The sequence below is a fragment of the Suncus etruscus genome, chromosome 1 (assembly GCF_024139225.1).
Source record: "Suncus etruscus isolate mSunEtr1 chromosome 1, mSunEtr1.pri.cur, whole genome shotgun sequence".
Classification (NCBI taxonomy): domain Eukaryota; kingdom Metazoa; phylum Chordata; class Mammalia; order Eulipotyphla; family Soricidae; genus Suncus; species Suncus etruscus.
This window is the reverse complement of record NC_064848.1, coordinates 103995737-104015347: the sequence shown is the minus strand read 5'-3', so window position 1 is coordinate 104015347 and position 19611 is coordinate 103995737. Positions and strand designations below refer to the sequence as shown.

The window sequence follows — 19611 nt, the reverse complement described above, 5'->3', positions numbered from 1 at the left end:
AAGTTTTTAAAGTTTTACATTTCAAAATTTTGAACAATTTATTTTATCTTTCTTATATTTTTGGTTTTATAAAAAACTATGGAGTATTTTAATTCTAATAGTCTTAAGTATGCTTTCTACATATTCTCTGTAATTAAGATTAATTCTCTGTAAGTAAGATAAGGTACAAATATGAGCTATCCATTGTGTACAAAGGAGAATTTCCTATCAATTCTATGTGCTTCTGACCTTTTTGAAGTTGGTGTATATCGAGAACAGGCATTTCCATCCCAAGCACAGTAGGGATCTCTGGCAAGACAACAGTCTGCACAGGCTTTCCCATAAGTGTCACATCTGTGCAAGGAGAGCTGAACAAATCCATCTTGGGAACCAATGTACAATTGTTGCTGCAAATCAGGCAAAACAAATGCATTAGAAGCATCATTCAGATTAGTCTTAAGAACATCCCCTTCCTGAATACCAAATCACACATCTATATCAATCTATTTAGGTATCTTTCCCACTACAAACACTCATACAGAAATACAACTTTTAAGAATAAGGTAAGTCAATCATTCTACCCTTGGCAGGATAGCCATTTGAATATGTTGATTTGGGGATGGAAAACATTCTATAGAGTTAATGTAACCCTGACAGTAATTTAAGAAGGCCAAAACCCAGCTGTTAGACTGAGGAATTAAGATGTCAAATTCTTTCTCAAAAAGTTGAAAATATACTTTGGAAATTATATAAAGCACAGATGCTTTATAGTAAATACTGATGGTTCTCCTTCCATAATATATGACAGCAACTGAGAAGTGGATTAATAAACTTTTCTGATGATTTGAATGAACCATTATATTTGTTAATGTAGCACTTGATTCTTAAAGTAAAATGGGACATCAGATGAACAGAGTATTAAGAGGAGTTGAGGAATTCCACTTTATATACAAAATGTGTAGGATATTGAAAAACTTACTAAATAAAATCATATTTTGAATATAATGCACAACTCTATATGTATCTATTCATGTATATCTAGTTGTGAAATGGAGGGAAGTGAAGAAGAGAGGGAGGCAGAGAGTGACAAAGGTAAATAAGCCATACATAACCTTGCCATAAGTTAACTAATGTTCAAGTTTAGTAGATCCTGCAGCACTCAAAATAGATATAAAAAAATCTAAGAATTAGATATTAGTATAAATAAATTACAAACTTACAGAAATTTTGTAGTCTGTTTTCTATTAAACTCTAAGTTACATTTTTTGAGTTGGTATCTGCAATGTGCACTTTTCTGTCATATTTTACTCCAAAAAACATCTCCTTGAAACCCTTTTACCTCTGTATGTTTTTCTCATTTCTATTCTTAGTTTTTTATCCTTTCTATTAATTCATACAAGGACTTAGAGGAATTTTTAAAATGACATAAAAATGAACAAAAGATGTTTTTTTCCTAAATCTACTCTTGCTACCCTCACTTGGCAAGAAGCATCTTTAGTTACCCAAGACCCAAAGTTGGAAGCTGTCTTGAATCTTCTTTCTCTCACATCCAATCTGTCATCACATCCTTTCCATTCTCTCATACAGAGCTCTCTAATCTATTCCCACCTCTCCCTTTCCACTTCCATGACCTTTGTTTGAGTCCTTATCATTTCTTTCCTGGATTACTTGTAAGTGTACAATTTCCTCTAACTTGAGCCTTGTTTTCCAGAAAATTTCACCTCTCTCCCAGAACCCAATCCATCTACTACACTGGCACACCAGACTAATATTTCTAAAAGAAAATCTTTTGATCTTTCTGCCTTAAAATTGTTAGTGGTTTTCTTCATTTTTACATGAAACTGTTAAACTTCTTAGGACACTTACAGAAGTAACCAGTCTTTATCTTCCCCAGACTCATATCTTTCCTCTCTCCCTCTTGTGCACAAATGTACCCTTTGCTCTATTTATATACAAACGTATTAAACTTTAGTCTCTCATTTTTCATTCCTTTTCAAATTGTGTCCCTTTAAGCATAGCACAAGTTTCACTATTCTTTATTTAACTAGCTAGTTTTATCTATAATAGCATCATTTACAGTATATTCAACTATGTTTCCTGTTTCCCTAGCTCCACTGGAACATTCTTTTAGCTTTCTTGTCATACCTAGTATTGCTCAAAGACTACTCCCGACTTTTCACTCAGAGATCATTCCTGATGATCTTGGGGTCAATATAGGATGTGAAGAATAGAAACTAAATAAATGCAAGCAAGGCATGCACCTCCTCACTGTACTATCTTTCTCAACCCAGCCTCTGGTTAACTTTTAAACGTGTTCCTTTCTTTTGTGTGACCAGTACATACTACAATCAGAATTCTGCACGATTAGCCTGCTTCTTGCTCTTCCTGTTCCATCCACTATGAGTTTCCAGAAGTTAAAAACTGTATCATAGGGCTACAGAGGTAGAATAGTAGATAGGGAACTTACTATATATTCAGCACACAGTGTTTGATCACTGGTATCCCATAGGGTCTTGTTGGTACAATAAAAAATGTTCCCTGAGTATTAGCAGTACTTACTAGCAGTAAGCCCTGAGTACCTTCAAGAGTGAACCAACACCAAAACAAACAAAACAAACAATAAAACTATATTATTCATTCACTTTAGTGATCTCCAAAGACAGTAAAATCTAGTTTTTGAGAAATAAAGGTTAAATGGGTGAGTTAATTAAGGGAAAGAAAATATGAGGTATAAAATTATTTAGGGCTTTCCCTTAATACATTCTGTAGTATATTGAAGCAATATTATCAGCACATTAATGTTAAATATATATCTATTTTCTTTTAAACTTAGAGACATATAGACTTGATAATACAAATATGAATCCTTTGAAGCAACTGAAATTTAGGAGAATTTTGGGTGTCATATTTAACAACTATGAAATCATATCAAATATTATTGATAGCTACCACTTACTTCAAATTTAATATGTACCAGCTCTGTGTCCAGAAATTTCCATCAGCGATCTGTTTATTGGATACTATTGTATCCTGGCTTTACTATTTAGATAACTGACTCTGGGAGACAGCTATTAAGTGTTAGGTTAAAATTAATTGTAATATTATTTGCCATAGATGTACTCTAATTCATATATACCATGATTAAAAAACATTTAATGATAAAGACTTGTATTTTACATGAATTTCTTTTTTTTGGGGGGTTACACCCAGCAGTTCTCAGAGGTTACTCCCAGTTCTATGCTCAGAAATCGCCCCTGGCAGTCTTGGAGGATCATATAGGATTCCGGGATTCAAACCACCATCCTTCTGCATGCAAGGCAAACACCCTACCTGCATCTCTCCGGCCCCTTACATGAATTTCTTACAGATTTGACAGAAAGATATCCTCATGAGAGTAGAAAAGTGAGCTTTATTTTTAAGAGCTAAATGAAGGGTAGAATATATTATTCAATTAATAAAATGTGGTCCCATTTCTCCTTATGCAAGGGTAAAACAATAGCATCTAAATAACTGTAAAATCATTCTAAATCATTTCAAGTTGCTTATAATTTATTTTATAACTTCAATGGAGTTTTATAAAAAAACATTTGATTCTGCAAACTATAGCCTTTGCAGTTAATTTTTATAGAAATAATGAAGGAAATAAAAATAAAATTACCTGTTTAAGAGACAGCTCCATGTTCAAGATGATTGATGAGTGCTGAAAGAGAAGTTAAGCTTTACTAAAGATAAGCACTAACAGTCTTTATAGTAGGCAATATGTTTTATCTTATACTAGAGATCACTAAAGTCAACTTTAATATACATTGTATAAAGAACAAAATTATTTTAATCTTTTTATTTTCTTCCAATATAGGGTTATTTTACCTTAATAGAAATGATAAAACAAGTTATTTGGAGTATCTTGTGGTAACATTATTAATAAAAAATAATTCCAGCTATTTACAGTTTTCTCTTTCTTCTACATTTGCTTATCTTAAGTGCTTCCATATAATTCAACCTAGTGCTGACAAGGACATCTTCAGAATTATTTATTACCTCTTTCTGCTCTTATATAAGTAGTTCGAAAACTGCTAAAGTATGTGTGTTCTGATAAGTTATAGCACTCTTTGTGAATATCTCTTTGTAATATTCTCTATGGAATATTGCAAGATAATAACTCCCATGATTTCAATATAGGAACACTTAAAGGCAGTAATATTTATAGAATATCTGGCTTGACTTGGGGCCAGGACAATAGTACAGCTGGTATGACATTTGTTTTGCATGTGACCAACCTGGATTCAATCCCAGGTTGATTGAGGAATATTCCTCAATCCTGCCAGGAATAATCCCTGAGCACAAAGTGAGGACTAAATTCTGACACTGCTGTGCTTATCCCCAAAACAAAACAAAACAAAATTTGGTTCTATTATTAAAATGTAAATTTATGAATAACAACACAAAACTACTTAAATGAAAGGAGATATTTGAAATTCTTTAACCAATAAGATGTCTCTAATTATTTACCTATCATATATTAATCATTTTTTCAGCCTATAATAATCTCCAATAACAAATGTCAAAAATTTAAGAAAATGTGTGAGATATACAATTTTAAGTGAAAAAAAATTTTGTAAAAACATTTAAAAATTATTTAGATGAAAGAGCTTACTAGTTGTAACAGTGGAATTCAAACAATTCTTTAGGACTACTAACACAAATGAGTAAGTCTTGTTCTAATGTTCATTTATGAGTTGAGCTTTTTGGCCTTTGGACTCTAAGTTATATTTGAAATTGGCTTTTCCCTTAGGAACCACCCAAGATTTTGTTTTTGGTAGACAACAGAGAGCAGGTCTTGTTCTTGTTAACTCCTTGACCACTGTTATTATCACAATGTAAACAGGATCCTGTGGAACTCAGCATGTTAATTAACTTGAGGTCCTCATGGTGCAGGGCACTACTCTTTTTTAATAGGCACTAGATGTTTATATAAAATTGGTCCAGTCTAAGAGACTATCTCAACAAAAATTCATTAAAATACATAGTATATATATATATATATACACATTTTAAAGCCTCATAAGAAATACAGATATATGTCTCACATTATTGCCATATCCCCTCATTTTATTGAAGATTACATGATTTATACACTGTTCTTCAACTTTACTTAAATGAAATGGAAGAAAATTGAAAAGCAAAGGTTATAAAGCAGAAGAGCATCTGCGTTGTAGGCATCTTCAGGCTTTCATCTATTGTGACTATTTACCTGACCATATGTTTAGAAAATACAATAATGAGGGATAAGCTCAGGAGCCCAGATTCAGTGAATGCTATTCTGTAGGAGAAGGTGAATTACATTCTCACCTACTTTGAAAGTCTCCCAATTCCTCATGTAAAAAGGAAAATAATGGAGCTAACTGTAAACTTCCCCAAAACAACTGATGACGCCTTTAAAAAAATAATGTGAACTCTTTGCTACTCTGTGTCACAATTTTTTCCCCAGAACTCTGTACTGAGTCTTACCTTGAATACTTGTAACTCTTCCAGTACCACTTCCTCCATTTTCCACTTTTCCTTTGAAATGCTGACAACTTTTAGAACTGTTCCAATGTCTGAAAAACATTATTCATGATCATGCTATTTTTACTTGAATGCTTACTTGTAAATATAATCCTAACAACCTCGATAATGCTCCCCATTTATTTCAATGCCTCTCAAGAAATCAACATAAGCAAAGCATGCATGAAACAAAATTTAAGGTATATAATTTCCTCCTTATGAAATGTCACTTTCAGCCCATAAAATTTATATTTATAAAGATGATTTTAAAAGGTATGTACTCATGGTCCATTGCTAATAAAATTAATAAATAGTATCTAATAAAATAAATATATAGTATACACACATGAAATAAAAGTGGAATGACATTTTGACCTTAATTAAAAAACTTAAACTATATTAAACCAACAAATATTAATAAAGAATTATTTGGTATTTATATCCAATTCTCATAAAAAAGCATATAAAGTATATGTGAATATTTGATATGCATATATAACATTTATTAATAATGTCAACAAATGAAAAAGAGCTCACTTTGAAGCTATGTACAGAAAGAAACTGCACTTCACTCATCAGATGTATCTGATTTACAATTAATGGTCTGGTTTTGTTTAAAAACATTATATTTCAATTTTATAAACTATAACAAGTTTAAGAATAGAAAACAAAATTATGGACAATAACCTTAACATATCATTTTATTTTATAAGGTGACACACCTTATAAAAAGACAATCAGAAAAGCATTTAAAACATTTATCACTTTTGGAAATTAACTGCTACAAAAATGCTTTTAAACTTCTTAGCATTGTTTTTGGAGTCATTTACATGTGTAATATGGAATTTCTGAAGAAATAGTCTTGATTACTTAAGCCTACTTTTAAATAGTGTTTAGAATCTTTGGAAAATATTAAATATACACTTTCTAATGTCTCAAATCTATCCAAAAATCCAGCTTACTCAGTAAGTTTGTAGTGCCACCTAGTGGCTTTGGTATCTATGACATTAAAATATTAAAGACCTAGGAATAGGTGGATAGAGCCAATTAAGTAACAAACACATTATAAATTGTGGTAACTTAAGTTTATCAAGTTTGATGCAATCTACATATCAAATGTAGACAATATACTGTGTAGTCTAGAAAAGATCATTTTATTTTCCTGTACTGCTATATTGCTATCTGCAACATAATTTGGCCAAAAATTTACTCTACTTCTAGATCCTCCCTCCCAAACACATATCACTTTACTAGGAATTCTAGGCCCTGTTTAGGGTCTGGCACCATGGGATAAACTCAGAAACTCTTATTTGATCCCTGGCTACTTACTAAGTCACTAAGATATATTCCAGTATTCTTACCTAGGAGTGGATCTCTAGCAGAGACTGAGTTGTTCTATTACACCAGGATTTGCACCCATGAAGGGAAAATACGTTAAGTCACTAAGTATTGAATTGGCCCCTGACTCTACTATTTTAAACTTGAGTATACAACAGATTCATAATTTAAATAGGCATAACAATGGTAAGTCATGCAAAAATTATTTTGGAATCCTAAATTCTATTTGAATAAAAATGTTCATTATTTTAAACACCACTCATTCCTATTTCCCCGTATAATGCATAAGTAATTCAATTATATAACATTGTCTAGGGACAGAGATTTTGTAAAATGATAGATGTTATAGCCTTTCTGAAATTAGGAATTACAAGATCTTTTTTATTATTATTATTATTTTTTTTTGGTTTTTGGGTAACACCCTGCAGCGCTCAGGGGTTACCCCTATCTCTACACTCAAAAATCGCTCCTGGCAGATTCAGCAGACCATATTGGATGCCAGGACTTGAACCACTGTCCTTCTGCATGCAAGGCAAATGCCCTACCTCCATGCTATCTCTCCAACCCCTAATCACAAGAGCTTAATAAATGATATTTCTTCTCATTTCTTAGAGGTACTTAATAAAAATATATACACTTTCACAAAAATAGCAATTTAACCCTTTCTGGAAAAAAGATATTTGAAATACTGAAAGACAACAAGTAAATAAATTAAACAAATCAAACAAGCTCCAGTTATGAGAGTATCTCCAACATATAAAGGCAAACAATCTATAAGAAATTTATATTAAGTATTTATGCAAGAAACATTTAATTTCTTTTTAATGTTTAGTAACTAAATCAGTGATTTTCAAAATTAGGTAAAAAATCTTTAGGAAAGATTATAATAATATACTTATAGAGAGAGGGAATATAAAGTTTAAAAATAATGATATCCCTTTGTTCTTTTTTTAAATTTTATCAAATAGTCATTTAGCAAATATGTATTTAACACCCAATTTATAGCAGACACTCTGATATCATAATATATAATATTTTTTAAATAACCAAGAAGACAAACAAATGCTGTACTATTTAAAAACGTCAACCAAAAGCATGTGTTAGGCAGTTTTGTGGAAATCTTAATTTTCTGAAAATAATTACTATTTTTTTTACATCAGTTTACTTGCTTGTAGTTGTTTGTCCAATATTAAAACTTTTCACCAAAAGCATCTTCTGGTTCTGGCTTACCTGTTCCAAGGAACATTACATCATATTGGCCATCTTCTGCTATCACATGGTCCACCACTATCTGTGTCAGTCTGTATTCCACATTGATTCTCTTAAATGTTGGTTCTCCTGCTGCTGGGTACACGGATTTATACATCACTGGATGCCGCTTTATGAAACTGATGACATCATCTGGAAAATCTCGCGTGGACTTGATTAGTGGGTCGTAAGTTTTACTGGGACACTGAAAAATAAATGGAGGGGGACAATGCAAGACACTGTTCATACCTGAGATAAGTTCACTTACTTCTAATAAACTTCTATGACCTTCTCATTGACAATAATATAGAAATAAATAATACCATCAAAATGGACTTACATGTGCTAGTAAATAAAACCGTTTTACTTTGATGCATTTTAATCCATTTTTGTCTAAAATATTCTACAATGTATTATCTATATTTCAGTTCTAAGTTAAAGCCCTATTATTAAAAACACAATTGAACAAATTTATACATAATAAAATTACTTGGAATACATTTAATACTTTGTCATTATAGCTAGTTAATTTCTTTTTTATATATTTCACGCCATTCATTTATAAACTATAGTCAAAGATGGTCCTTATGTGTATATGTGGAACAACTATTATTTTTCATTGTGTACTTTCTCACTGATATGTGAATGATGACGCTTCAAAACAAGCTAGTTAATTTCTTGTTGGTCTAAAAATTAAATGTGCATGGGCTCAACAGACCTCCCCTTACAGAATAGGTGGAAAAACCCTTGTAAAATTATCACTTCTATCTAAAAGTACTTCCTGCGCCTTTCTGTTTCTAGTAATTGAATAGTTAGCATACCCTGCCCCCTGGTGGTGAAAGTAAAAAGTCCAGACTAGTTCAAATTCAATGTTCTTTTATCTAAAGAACGTGAATAAAAGATGAAATTACTTTATAATTGATTTTAAAAAAGACCTACTCAAAAATAATTTATTTTATCATTTAAATAAATTATATCTTAGAAACTCAATTCAGATAGGACATGTTACCATACTTCTCTTTTTATTCAAATTCTTAATAGGTAAACAAGAGCTTTCTTTTGGAATAAAAAAATTGGCTTGATGATGCAGACATAATAAGTAAATTAGGTGATCATAAACAAGCTTTCAAGACATGTTTATTTTTTCCTTTAATTTTTGGACAAATTAGAAGTATTCTACACTAATCTGAACTATTTAGACCAGGCACTTAATAGAAGAACCCCACCAAAGATCCAAAATTGTGATTATAAGTGACTCAAGAATGTTTTTTTCTGGAATACAAGAATAAATTATGTTGAATAGTGGAGGCAAATTTATTACATATCACACCAGTAAAAATTGTACTTTCAATAATTATGGGAAAAGAAACTTGCTATAAAAGTAAGCTCATGATTTCCTAAAAAAATTTGGGAAATTTTGAGGAAATCTCATGATCAAAAAAAGCTTTCAATCCTTGTTCCAGTGAAGACTGAAAAGGTTGAAAATGGCACATTTGTAACTGAACATTGGTTTTACTGTCTATGCCTATGTTATCACCAGTGTTTTTAAAACTTGGTTTCCGCTAAGTGAGATCTGTGAATTCACAATGAAAGAAACCCTACATTAAATAGATTAAGCAGCAGCTCAAAAGGGATATGGAGCTCAAATGATAGAAAGCATTTGCCCAATTATAGGCTGCATAGTGGAAGCTCTGTTAAGGACCATTCATAATGGGCTTATGATTTAGAATGGCTGCGAAACAAACTGGTAGTGTTATTGTTAAAATCAAAGCAAAAGCAGATTTTCCTGGATCATCTTTTTGAAAAATAACCTCCCACTTAAGAGAGAAAATATCTTTTTATTTTGCAGCTGTAGTTAAACAGTAATACTATGATATAGTTATACAATGTTCAAAATAAATCTGTCATGACATTAAGTTATGGGTTTTAATATAGATTTTTAAAATAATTAATTAAAATGATTAATACTAATTATAAAATATTTGCCCCTTCCCCAAATTATAAAATATTTAATTATTTTGATTTTTGGCAACTAACATTTTATTAGTTTTATTTGTGGGGGGGGGACTAAACATGGCTCTACTCAGGGATTTCTCCTGGCTCTGTGCTGAGGGATTACTTCTTGTCAATTCAGAATTCTGCAGACAGGACCTTGGTCAGCCATGTGCAAGGCAAAAACCTTCCTCTTGTATTATTGCTCCAACCCTTAAATAATTAAGATATTAGTGTGAAATACTAGAGATAAATTAAGATATAACAGTATCCTTAATGAAGAAAATATAATTTTCCTTATTATTCAACTCTAACCTTAAATTTTAAGGGTAACACTAAGAAATAGAGGGAGGAAACCTGATTGATTGTTCCAGAATAATCTTTGAAAATGTAGTAGGTTCTGTTGTATCATTCTTCCCCTCATGCATGCTTCTGGTGTTTGCACATGACCTTTATCATCCTGCTTGCTCTGAGTGATCTCTAGGGTCTAGATCTCGTTTCACAAGTGAAAGTGATTTTGTAGACTGTACTACCTGAGGATTGAGACAGTACAGTTTAACCAAATTTTGTTATTCTGCCACATTCAAGCAACTGGGATTATTTTCCTTGACATCTCATAGCTGCATGTGACAGATCAAAAAATAACTAGAGGTGCCATGTGACTTTATTCAGGTTAGAGCAGAATAGAAAGAGGGAAAATCCTCTAAATGAAAAGGGCATTCAGAAAATAATGTTGCTACAGCTAAATTAAATACTACTATTACTCATTTCTCTTCAAAAATTTTGAGGAAATTTCCTATTATTTGGTGTATATCTTGGGTATTAAATATTTGATGAGGTTTCCCCCTTATACATGGACTTTAGGATCTACTTGTTAATACACGAGCCTTCATATTATAGGGTCATTTACATCTGTTTTTCTCTTTTCCTTGTTTGATTCATGTCTGCTACTTCAGTTTCTCTGGCTGCAGGAAATTAATCTAGGCTTTTAATCTACTTACTGTTTGGAAAATCTTTTATAAAACTGTTAAATTTTGAGACGAAAGAGTCCACAAGAAACTATTCTCAAACGGTAAAATGTCAGTTTCATGCTGGAAGCAATAGCAGCACAAGAGCAGACTGGAGAGACCCTGAGATGAAAGGGTAAACCCAACAGCAAGGCTCTCTGGTTCAGCGCCTATCTCCCGTGGCTGCCTGCCACAGCTGGCTAGGTGTGATTGTATTATGCTTGGCTGATCTGCTTGTTTGTCTAAGGTCTTTCTTAGTGCAGTGGGAAGCAATGGATAAGAGGAGAAAAATGGGTTTTATCCAATAAAAGAACTTTGCCCTTGGAAAGGCCCCAGACAGCTGTTAAAGGTTTTCTCCTGCTGCTGCCTTAGAATTTTCTCTACAGGTTGCATTTTCCAATGAAACACCAGAGAAATGGTCAATGTGATGCAAGACATGGCACAGGGAAAGAATAAACCAGTTTCCATTTTAGCAAACTAGGAAAAGTAATACAATAGCTCAAGAAAGTCTCATATTTTATATAAGGTAAAGTGCATATTTAGCAAATGCTCTTCTATCCCTCTGCTTATTGATGTACTAATTAGTTTATAACAGATATGGAAGAGGAAGATCTATGTTCAATATCAGAGACAAGGGCTAAAGTTACAGAGGAAAATGTCTCTTTATTTCTTCCCTTCCTCCACCATCCTTCTGTTCTCCACTCTCCTTGTTTCCTCCTTTTCCATCTCTGCATTCCAAAAGTGTTGCTATTGTAGAGTAAAAAAAAAAATTATGCTCGATAAAGGAAAACACTTGAATGTAATAAAAAGCCTGGGGTTTAGAGAATCTAATTTTAAGAGTAGAAGTTGTCCCTAGAGAAATGAAAGTTGAAAGTCCAGTTGAAAAGTTTTATTTATTTAAGAATTCTCTTGTCTCTCACTATTTTAGAGAAATAGGCAATGTTCATTTCAAGCAGCGATAGGTATTTTTGTCTCCTACATTCTTCAGTGTGACAAAATTAAAAAAAAAAAAAGCAGTAGTCAGACTAATGTAGTATCTGCCTATTGCTTTTTTTTTTTTTTTTTTTTTTTTTACTTTTGGGCTACACCCGGTGATGCTCAGAGGTTACTCCTGGCTAGGTGCTCAGAAATCGCTCCTGTCTTGGGGAACCATATGGAACCCCGAATGATAGAACCGAAGTTTTTCCTGGGTCAGCTGCATGCAAGGCAAATGCCTTACAGCTGTACCCTCGTTCTGGCCCCTGCCTTTTGCTTTTAAAATAAAAGCCTACATCAAATAGAACTAAAGACAATCTCAGACATTAGAGAACTTGTTGCAAGTAATATTTGTACACTACTCACTAGAGTGGTAGGCTCTGTAGAGAACAAATATTAGGGTCAAAATTATACTCAAATAAATATGAAGCACAGAATAAAGTCTCTCCCAACATTTTCCATTTAAATGGATCAGAAAAGTCTTCTTAAACTATTTACAATATTTCTCCAGTGCAAAAATTTAGTAGATCATGTGAAAATCTGTAAGGTTATTCTTCCATTAATGTTCAGTCCATGGTAACTCAGATTTAACTTATATGATTAATGAAGACAATTTGGAAAAATATTAAGTCTCTATAAAAAGTAAACATTGCAATAATATGTGATTGTTCCAGTCAAATATTTAAGCTGGATAATAAAAAGAATTACAGGGTGTCCAAAGAAAACCCAAGACTTACAGCTTTTTTGTTGCTGAAAACTTTGTCCAACATGCAAGTTGAATCCTCTCAACTACATTCATACTAGCTCTGGACAAAGCATCAGCACATGCACCAGTAGTCTCATTAGATCACAGGATTGACATTATGCACGTATTATTATAAAAGATATGCAATTTTATTCTTGAATGAAATTATAAATCAATTGCCGTTAAAGCATTAATATTTTGTTACCAGAAAAAAGTAAATCTTTTGAGAGCAAGTGGGTGTGCCAGGACTCAGATCTGATTGATGGTAGCAGATCTAGACATCTAGAACTGTGTGCTTTTTAATAGAACTGGAATGAATTTTTTTTAATTTTCAGAGTTTCATCTAGTTTTGCTCAGGGTTTGTGCTTGGCTACATGCTCATGGATCACTCCTGATAGAGCTTAGGTAGCCAAGGGTCAAACCTGGGTGGCCATGGGCAAAGCAAGCATCTTATACTCTCTACTATCTCTCTAGGCTCTGTTAATCTATTTCAGAATGTTAGTTTGATAATTTGGTGAAGAAAAGATAAAAACATATACATAATACCTATACAAATATTTAGGAAATTTTATTTTACAGCATGGAAGAGGAATAGCAAGAACCCTGCTGCCGGGACAGAAAGTATTTCACATTTATCTTGGAATTTTGACAAATTCCATCTAAGGGATGTATCAGCATATTTTGAATAATATCTGTGATGTTACACAAAGGGAGCTGTTTGTTATTTTAGATATGATTATAGTTGAAACATTAAAAATTTTATAGCAAATTAGGTAAATTAAGTGGCTGATTAATTAATATGTAGCATGAACTCTGTTAAAGGATTTTAGATTTTTTTCAAAGATCTCTAAATTTGTAGAACAGAATTGGGGCTGGCTAGATGCTTATTACAAGGATTTTTGAGATTTTATCATTCTCACTCATGTCTCTATAGAATATTTTATCCTTTTTTCTTTAATAAAAATACAAAGACATACATGATCTGTAGCTAGAAATATGCCATGTTAAAATAAAAGAACATTGACCTAAATATCTTGATATTTTTATATGGCTTAAGAGAAAGCAAAAAATTCAATGAGTAAATGACTAGAAAATAAGCAAATATGTAACATATAGAAATTTCAAAAGACAGGCATACTAGTCTAGGAGGTTTTGAACATTCTATGGCATTTTTTGGAAATATAGTTATGCTCCAGATTTTTAGGTAATGAAGTTCATAAGAACCTTCATAATAAATTTTTATTACGAAGAAAGAACAATGTTGTAGTATGTACGTTCTTAATGGGAACTACAATATGCTTATCAATTGCCAATCTAGAACACAGTAAGATAAAAATTAAAATTTGAAATTGAGATGATATAACTGCTTTATTTTGTTTTCTACTAAAACATGGGGCTTTAGTTGATAAATTCATTTTAAAGTTCTAATATTTTTATAATGAAATGAGGTCCTGGGAATGTATTTCATTCCTAAGAACACATGCTGTCCCTGCAGAGATTGAAGTAGTCTTGATTTGATCTTTGGCAATAACCCAACTCTCACCAAATTAAAATATTTGACAGTAAACACTGTAATTGCAAATATTTAAAAAACAAGTGTTTTCCACAGTTTGGTTAACATGCTAGTTAATCAAAAATATATATAAAAAAGTACTGCTTGCTTTTCTATAAACATTTATATTTGTTATCATATATATTTACATTTCAGTCATAAAATCTTAATTTTTTTATAAATACAATAAAAGTGCAGAATAAATCTTTCTTAATACATCAAATATCAAATAATAACAATTTTACCTTTTTATATATTCACAGATTCTATGGAAACCTTACATTTTGCGATTGACCTAGGTTTACTTCTATAACAGACCTGTACCATTGACTGGAGTGGATTTTTCCATATTACATTTCACTAGAAATTTCTTTTATTCTTTCTTTTGGGGGGAGGCTGCTTTTTGGGGCCACGCCCAGCAGCAAACAAAACACCCAAAACCAAATTCTTCTAAACTGCTCATTCAGTCATTCTATTTGAACAGCAGAGGGCAGAAGAATCAATTGAAGTGAAGGAATGTGAGAATAGTCCTCTCAGTGCATTTATAGGTAAATTAACACAGTGAATGTAAAAAAATCTAGGGACCAGGCTTTGGCTTATTATCATATATGAACAGAACATATATCATTAAAATAATGTTTCTTCACCTTACAATAAAAACAGTAATTCATTCTTTCTCTGTGTGTTGTGAGGGAACTGGAGGTTCTCTGTACTTACTCCTGGCTCTGTGTCCAGGGCTCACTCCTACTGGTGCTTGGAGGAACATATGAGATACCAGGAATGGAACCTGGACAGCAGCATGCAAGGCGGATGATTTAACCATTGGACTATCACACTGCTTTATTTCTCTTAATCCTTCGCTCCTCTCTCTCTCTCTCCCTCTCTCTCTCTCTCTCTCTCTCTCTCTCTCTCTCTCTCTCTCTCTCTCTCTCTCTCTTTCTCTCTCTCTCTCTCTCTTCATTTTTGTCTCTCACTAACTCTCTTTGACTCTCCCTCTTTCGCTTTTTCTCCTTTCCCTTTTCACCTTTCTCCGAAACAACCATCACACAGACATAAATAATAGGATCTTTCCAGACTAACTTGAAAAGTAACCATTGCACTATCACTCTAGGCCCCATCATGTTTCTATTTAACAATCACTCAAGTGTGTACAACAGCTAAGAAACTTAAAAAGTAGCGATACAGGAAACTTAACACTTTTGTAACCATGCGACTATACTATAATAAGAAAATATTTTTGAAAAAGCAATTATAAGATATATTTTCAAATGCATCTGAACTTGAACATATTTTTCGAAAAACTATTTGTTTTCAATAAATACTCAGCATTTTATATTCACAAAATGTAAATAACTCATCAGCATCCTTCTAGTGAGGGATATTTTTGTGTATGATTGTGTTTGTGTTGCCTGGAATTTGATACAGGGACCTCACTAATGCAAGGCAAGTTTTTCACTTATGAGAACATTCTCTGTCCTTTAAGGAACAGTTGTGATAGAGCAAGACAGTGTGCTCTTGAATTGCTAAATAAAAGAACCCAGAAAGACTTCAGAGAGCCTGGGCACCAGCTATTTTACCTTAAGGAATAAACATATAAAAGATCAAATTTAAGGGCGCTGAGAGATAGCACAGCAGGCAGGGTAATTGTCTGGTCTGCAACAGACCTGGGTTCTTTTCTGCATCATATATGTTTTCCAAGCACTGCCAGGAGTGATTCCTGGACACAGAGGCATGAATGACTACTGTTTATTGCAGTTCGTGACTCCCACAAAAAAAAATTTTTTTTCAGTAAAAGTTGAAGCATTTGTTCTAATTTTTCTCAAGTTTTGATTACTTTTTTACAAATTTAGCATTAATATTCAATATAAATTCTTAATTTAGAAAAATAGAAAGTTTTTATATTTATATCAGGTCTATTAATTAATCCCAATCTTTAACTTAAATTATATTCTTAATAGAGCAAAATATAACCATTATATTAAAATACATATTTTAGCTAAGAATTTTAAAAAAGCAAACTCATAAAGTAACTAAAAAACCCATTTCCTATTTTTTAAAATGCTTTAAAGAAATACACTATTTAAAAAAAATTTGGGTGAGTAGGGGGATAGTACAGAGGGTTGGATTCTTGCCTTACACATGGCCAGCAAGGTCAATCCCCAGTATCCTCTACAGCTGGGTGTGTTGAGAACCAGATAAATAATATAATTTTAGAAGAGGTTTCTCTAGTAGGCTAGGTATCAATCTAAAATACAACACATTATCCCACAGTGCAACACAATAAAGGAAAAATTAGTATATGGCAAGAAAAGAATCATCTAAATGATAAAAATCAGTTTTTGCAATTGTAATCCTTTCAAAGTCAAATAGTGACTAGAAGACTAGCTCTCTGCAGAGTAGGAGATTAGAAAATACTTGACATTTTTATCTATTAATGGACTTGCTGCTCTTTGTGATAAATTAATTTTATATTCCTATAGATTTATTTAGAATAAACAATATCTCTAAGCACAGTCTAATCATTATAGTATTGTTGATTATATGCTCTATTCTCCCTAAAAAAAGTAAAGATTTAATTCCCAGGAAGGGTAAAAATACTATAAAATTACTGTAAATAAATCATTGTTTAAAAACCATAATACATTTTGCTTTGTTGAATAGTAGCTTATTCACATTAAGAAGATAATATAAGTATTGAGAAAATATGTGGTTACAGAGTTTGATACATACAGTGCCAGGTCGAGGATAAGGAATTCTTCCATCATACTGCACCCAACGGTGGTCTGCACTTTCCTTATGAGCATAGGGACCATTAAACACAGCTCTGATGTCAGCCATGCTATATACACAGACAGCAGAACCTTTGAAGATAGAGCTGAAAGACAGGAACATGAGTCACTCACAGGTTCAAAGGACATTTATTGATCATATATTCTATCAGGTATTACAGATAAATTTATTTGATATATTTTGCTTAAGTGTCGATGATAAAATGCAGGTCCATGGATGAATACTCCCAATACAAAATCGCTGAGCGTCACCAGGTGTGACCCCAAAACAAAACAAAATAAATAAATAAATAAGTAATGTAAGTCAAAGTATAACACCAAATGAAAGAGCCCTGGCACTTCAAATTCCAAGTGGTAGGAGAAAGAGAAAACTGCAACATAATTATGCTTCCTTGGCATCTATATCTGCCTTGTGTGTGAACACATAGGGACTCATATAAATTGACTCAGAAAATTCTATAAATGTAAAAATACCAAGAAAATAATTTTGAGACTTAATTTAGTTAACTATAGATACCTGCTCTTCCCAAATGTTGAATTTTATATAGAAACAGGCAGAAAAAATGTAGTACAATGTAATAGCCTTGTGGGAAATGGTTATTCTTAAATCTAAGTGTAATTTTTGTTGATACTCTTTGTTCAAATAATATATTTAGACTTATGTATAATCTACATTATGAACTTTATGAGGAAAACAATGCATAGGAAAGTAATATGTCTACAAAATATTTTAACAAAATTTTCAAGTGAGACAGTAAACATTCCTCCAGTATTACTACAAAGGCCACCAATTCATTCAATATTAACAGCTACTGGTGAAGACTAACAGTACATGTACAAATTTTTTAAATTATTTTTATTGAATCAGCATAGATTACTAGCTTACAAAGATATTTTAAATATAATTTTTATTTTGATCATAGTGGCTTACATATTGTTGACAATAATATTTTAGGTACATATTTACATAAAATCAGGGGGATTCCCATCACCGATTTCTCCTTCCTACACCTCCGTTCTTGTCCTACCTCCCATATCCTCCTCCCTCACCCCCAGGGCTACTAGAAAATGTGGTCCCCTCTGTACCTAGTTTACTACTTAGTAGTCTTGCACCTATTTGGTCTTGGTGCCTCCCTTATTTCCCCTCTAACTGGGAGGCAGGACTAGATAGTTCAAGTTATGTGGTTTTGTTTGAAGAAGAAAAAAGTAATAAACTGGGGTAAAAATCAAATATGCCATTAATGGGCGTAATCCTTCTAGAGGCTCTCATCATCAGTTTGAGAGATGAAGGGGAAAAAGAAGGTGAAACACCCCAACAGCACAAAAAGAAGTGTCAAATAAAATATCCAGTGAGCACTCCAACAATAAAGATAAGCACCACAAAAATGCCATGGTCTTGAGATAAAAAACATGGCAGAGCGCATAAAGAAGGAAAAGAAAAGAAGAAAAAATATATATAAATGGAGACAACAATATGTACAAATTTTTAAAGATGATTCAAGATAATTACAAAAGATAAATTTATAAAGAATCATTGTCAAATATATTATTGAGTTAAACATGCTGAATTAACTGAGATGGAAGTCAATGAATCTGTAAAAAGCCTATAATAGTATTATAGAGAAGACAAGAATATAAGGTAAAAATTAGGAAAACATTTTAAAGTTTCTCATGCTTACTTCTAGTTGTCTATTTATTCTTTGTGCAGGTAATAACACATGATATCAAACAATGCCAAAATTAGTGTAGTATTGAAATGGTGATGAACTATATTTGCAGGAAAAGTAGAAATACAACAGCCTAAGTTGATGTGTTAAAAATCTTAAGTGTCCTTTTGTCTGACTTAAACCCAATTACAAACATGTTTGTAACTACAGTTACATAAGGATAAATACTAAGAATAATTAATAAGGATAAATTTAAATAAGTATATTACTAGGAAAAAAACTTGAAAAAAATGAAAAACATATTTTCTATAATAAAAAATTAAGTGTCCTATGTCATGAATACATGAATACAATATAGTCTAATTAAAAGATTAAGGTGATCATTTTTGTTTGTTTGTTTGTTTGTTTTGAATTTATACTGAGGCTGAACTCAGCACTTTTTCCACTCACTGTGCTCTGGGATCACTCAGGGTGTGACTAGGGGAGATCATATGTAGAGACAAGGATAGAACCCTGGTTAGTGGCAAAGAGATAGTACAGTGGGTTGGGCATTTGCCTTGTAAGTAGCTAACCTGGAATTGATCCCTGGCATCCCATATATTCCCCCAAGCACTGCCAGGGGTGATTATTGATTGTAGAGGCAGAAATTACTTTTGAGCCAGTTAGGGTCCCAAACAAAGACTAAGGACCCAAACTAAAAAGAAGCCAGGTCAGCAACTGCATGGACAGTAAAGTGAGCTAGCTTATATGACAATAACTAGTAAGATCCCTCAGG

At 32.4% G+C, this 19611-nt stretch overlaps 1 protein-coding gene across 1 annotated transcript in view; it reads right to left on the bottom strand.

The window, feature by feature from the left end:
- SEMA3D (semaphorin 3D) overlaps window positions 1-19611 on the bottom strand; it is a 116361-nt gene that overhangs the window by 14536 nt on the left and 82214 nt on the right. Inside the window, exons 10-14 of the mRNA XM_049772797.1 lie at window positions 17111-17255; window positions 8092-8314; window positions 5488-5576; window positions 3638-3679; window positions 229-386 (exon numbers count right to left, since the gene is read on the bottom strand). Coding sequence (XP_049628754.1) covers window positions 229-386; window positions 3638-3679; window positions 5488-5576; window positions 8092-8314; window positions 17111-17255 — 657 coding nt within the window. The remainder of the gene's footprint in view (window positions 1-228; window positions 387-3637; window positions 3680-5487; window positions 5577-8091; window positions 8315-17110; window positions 17256-19611) is intronic.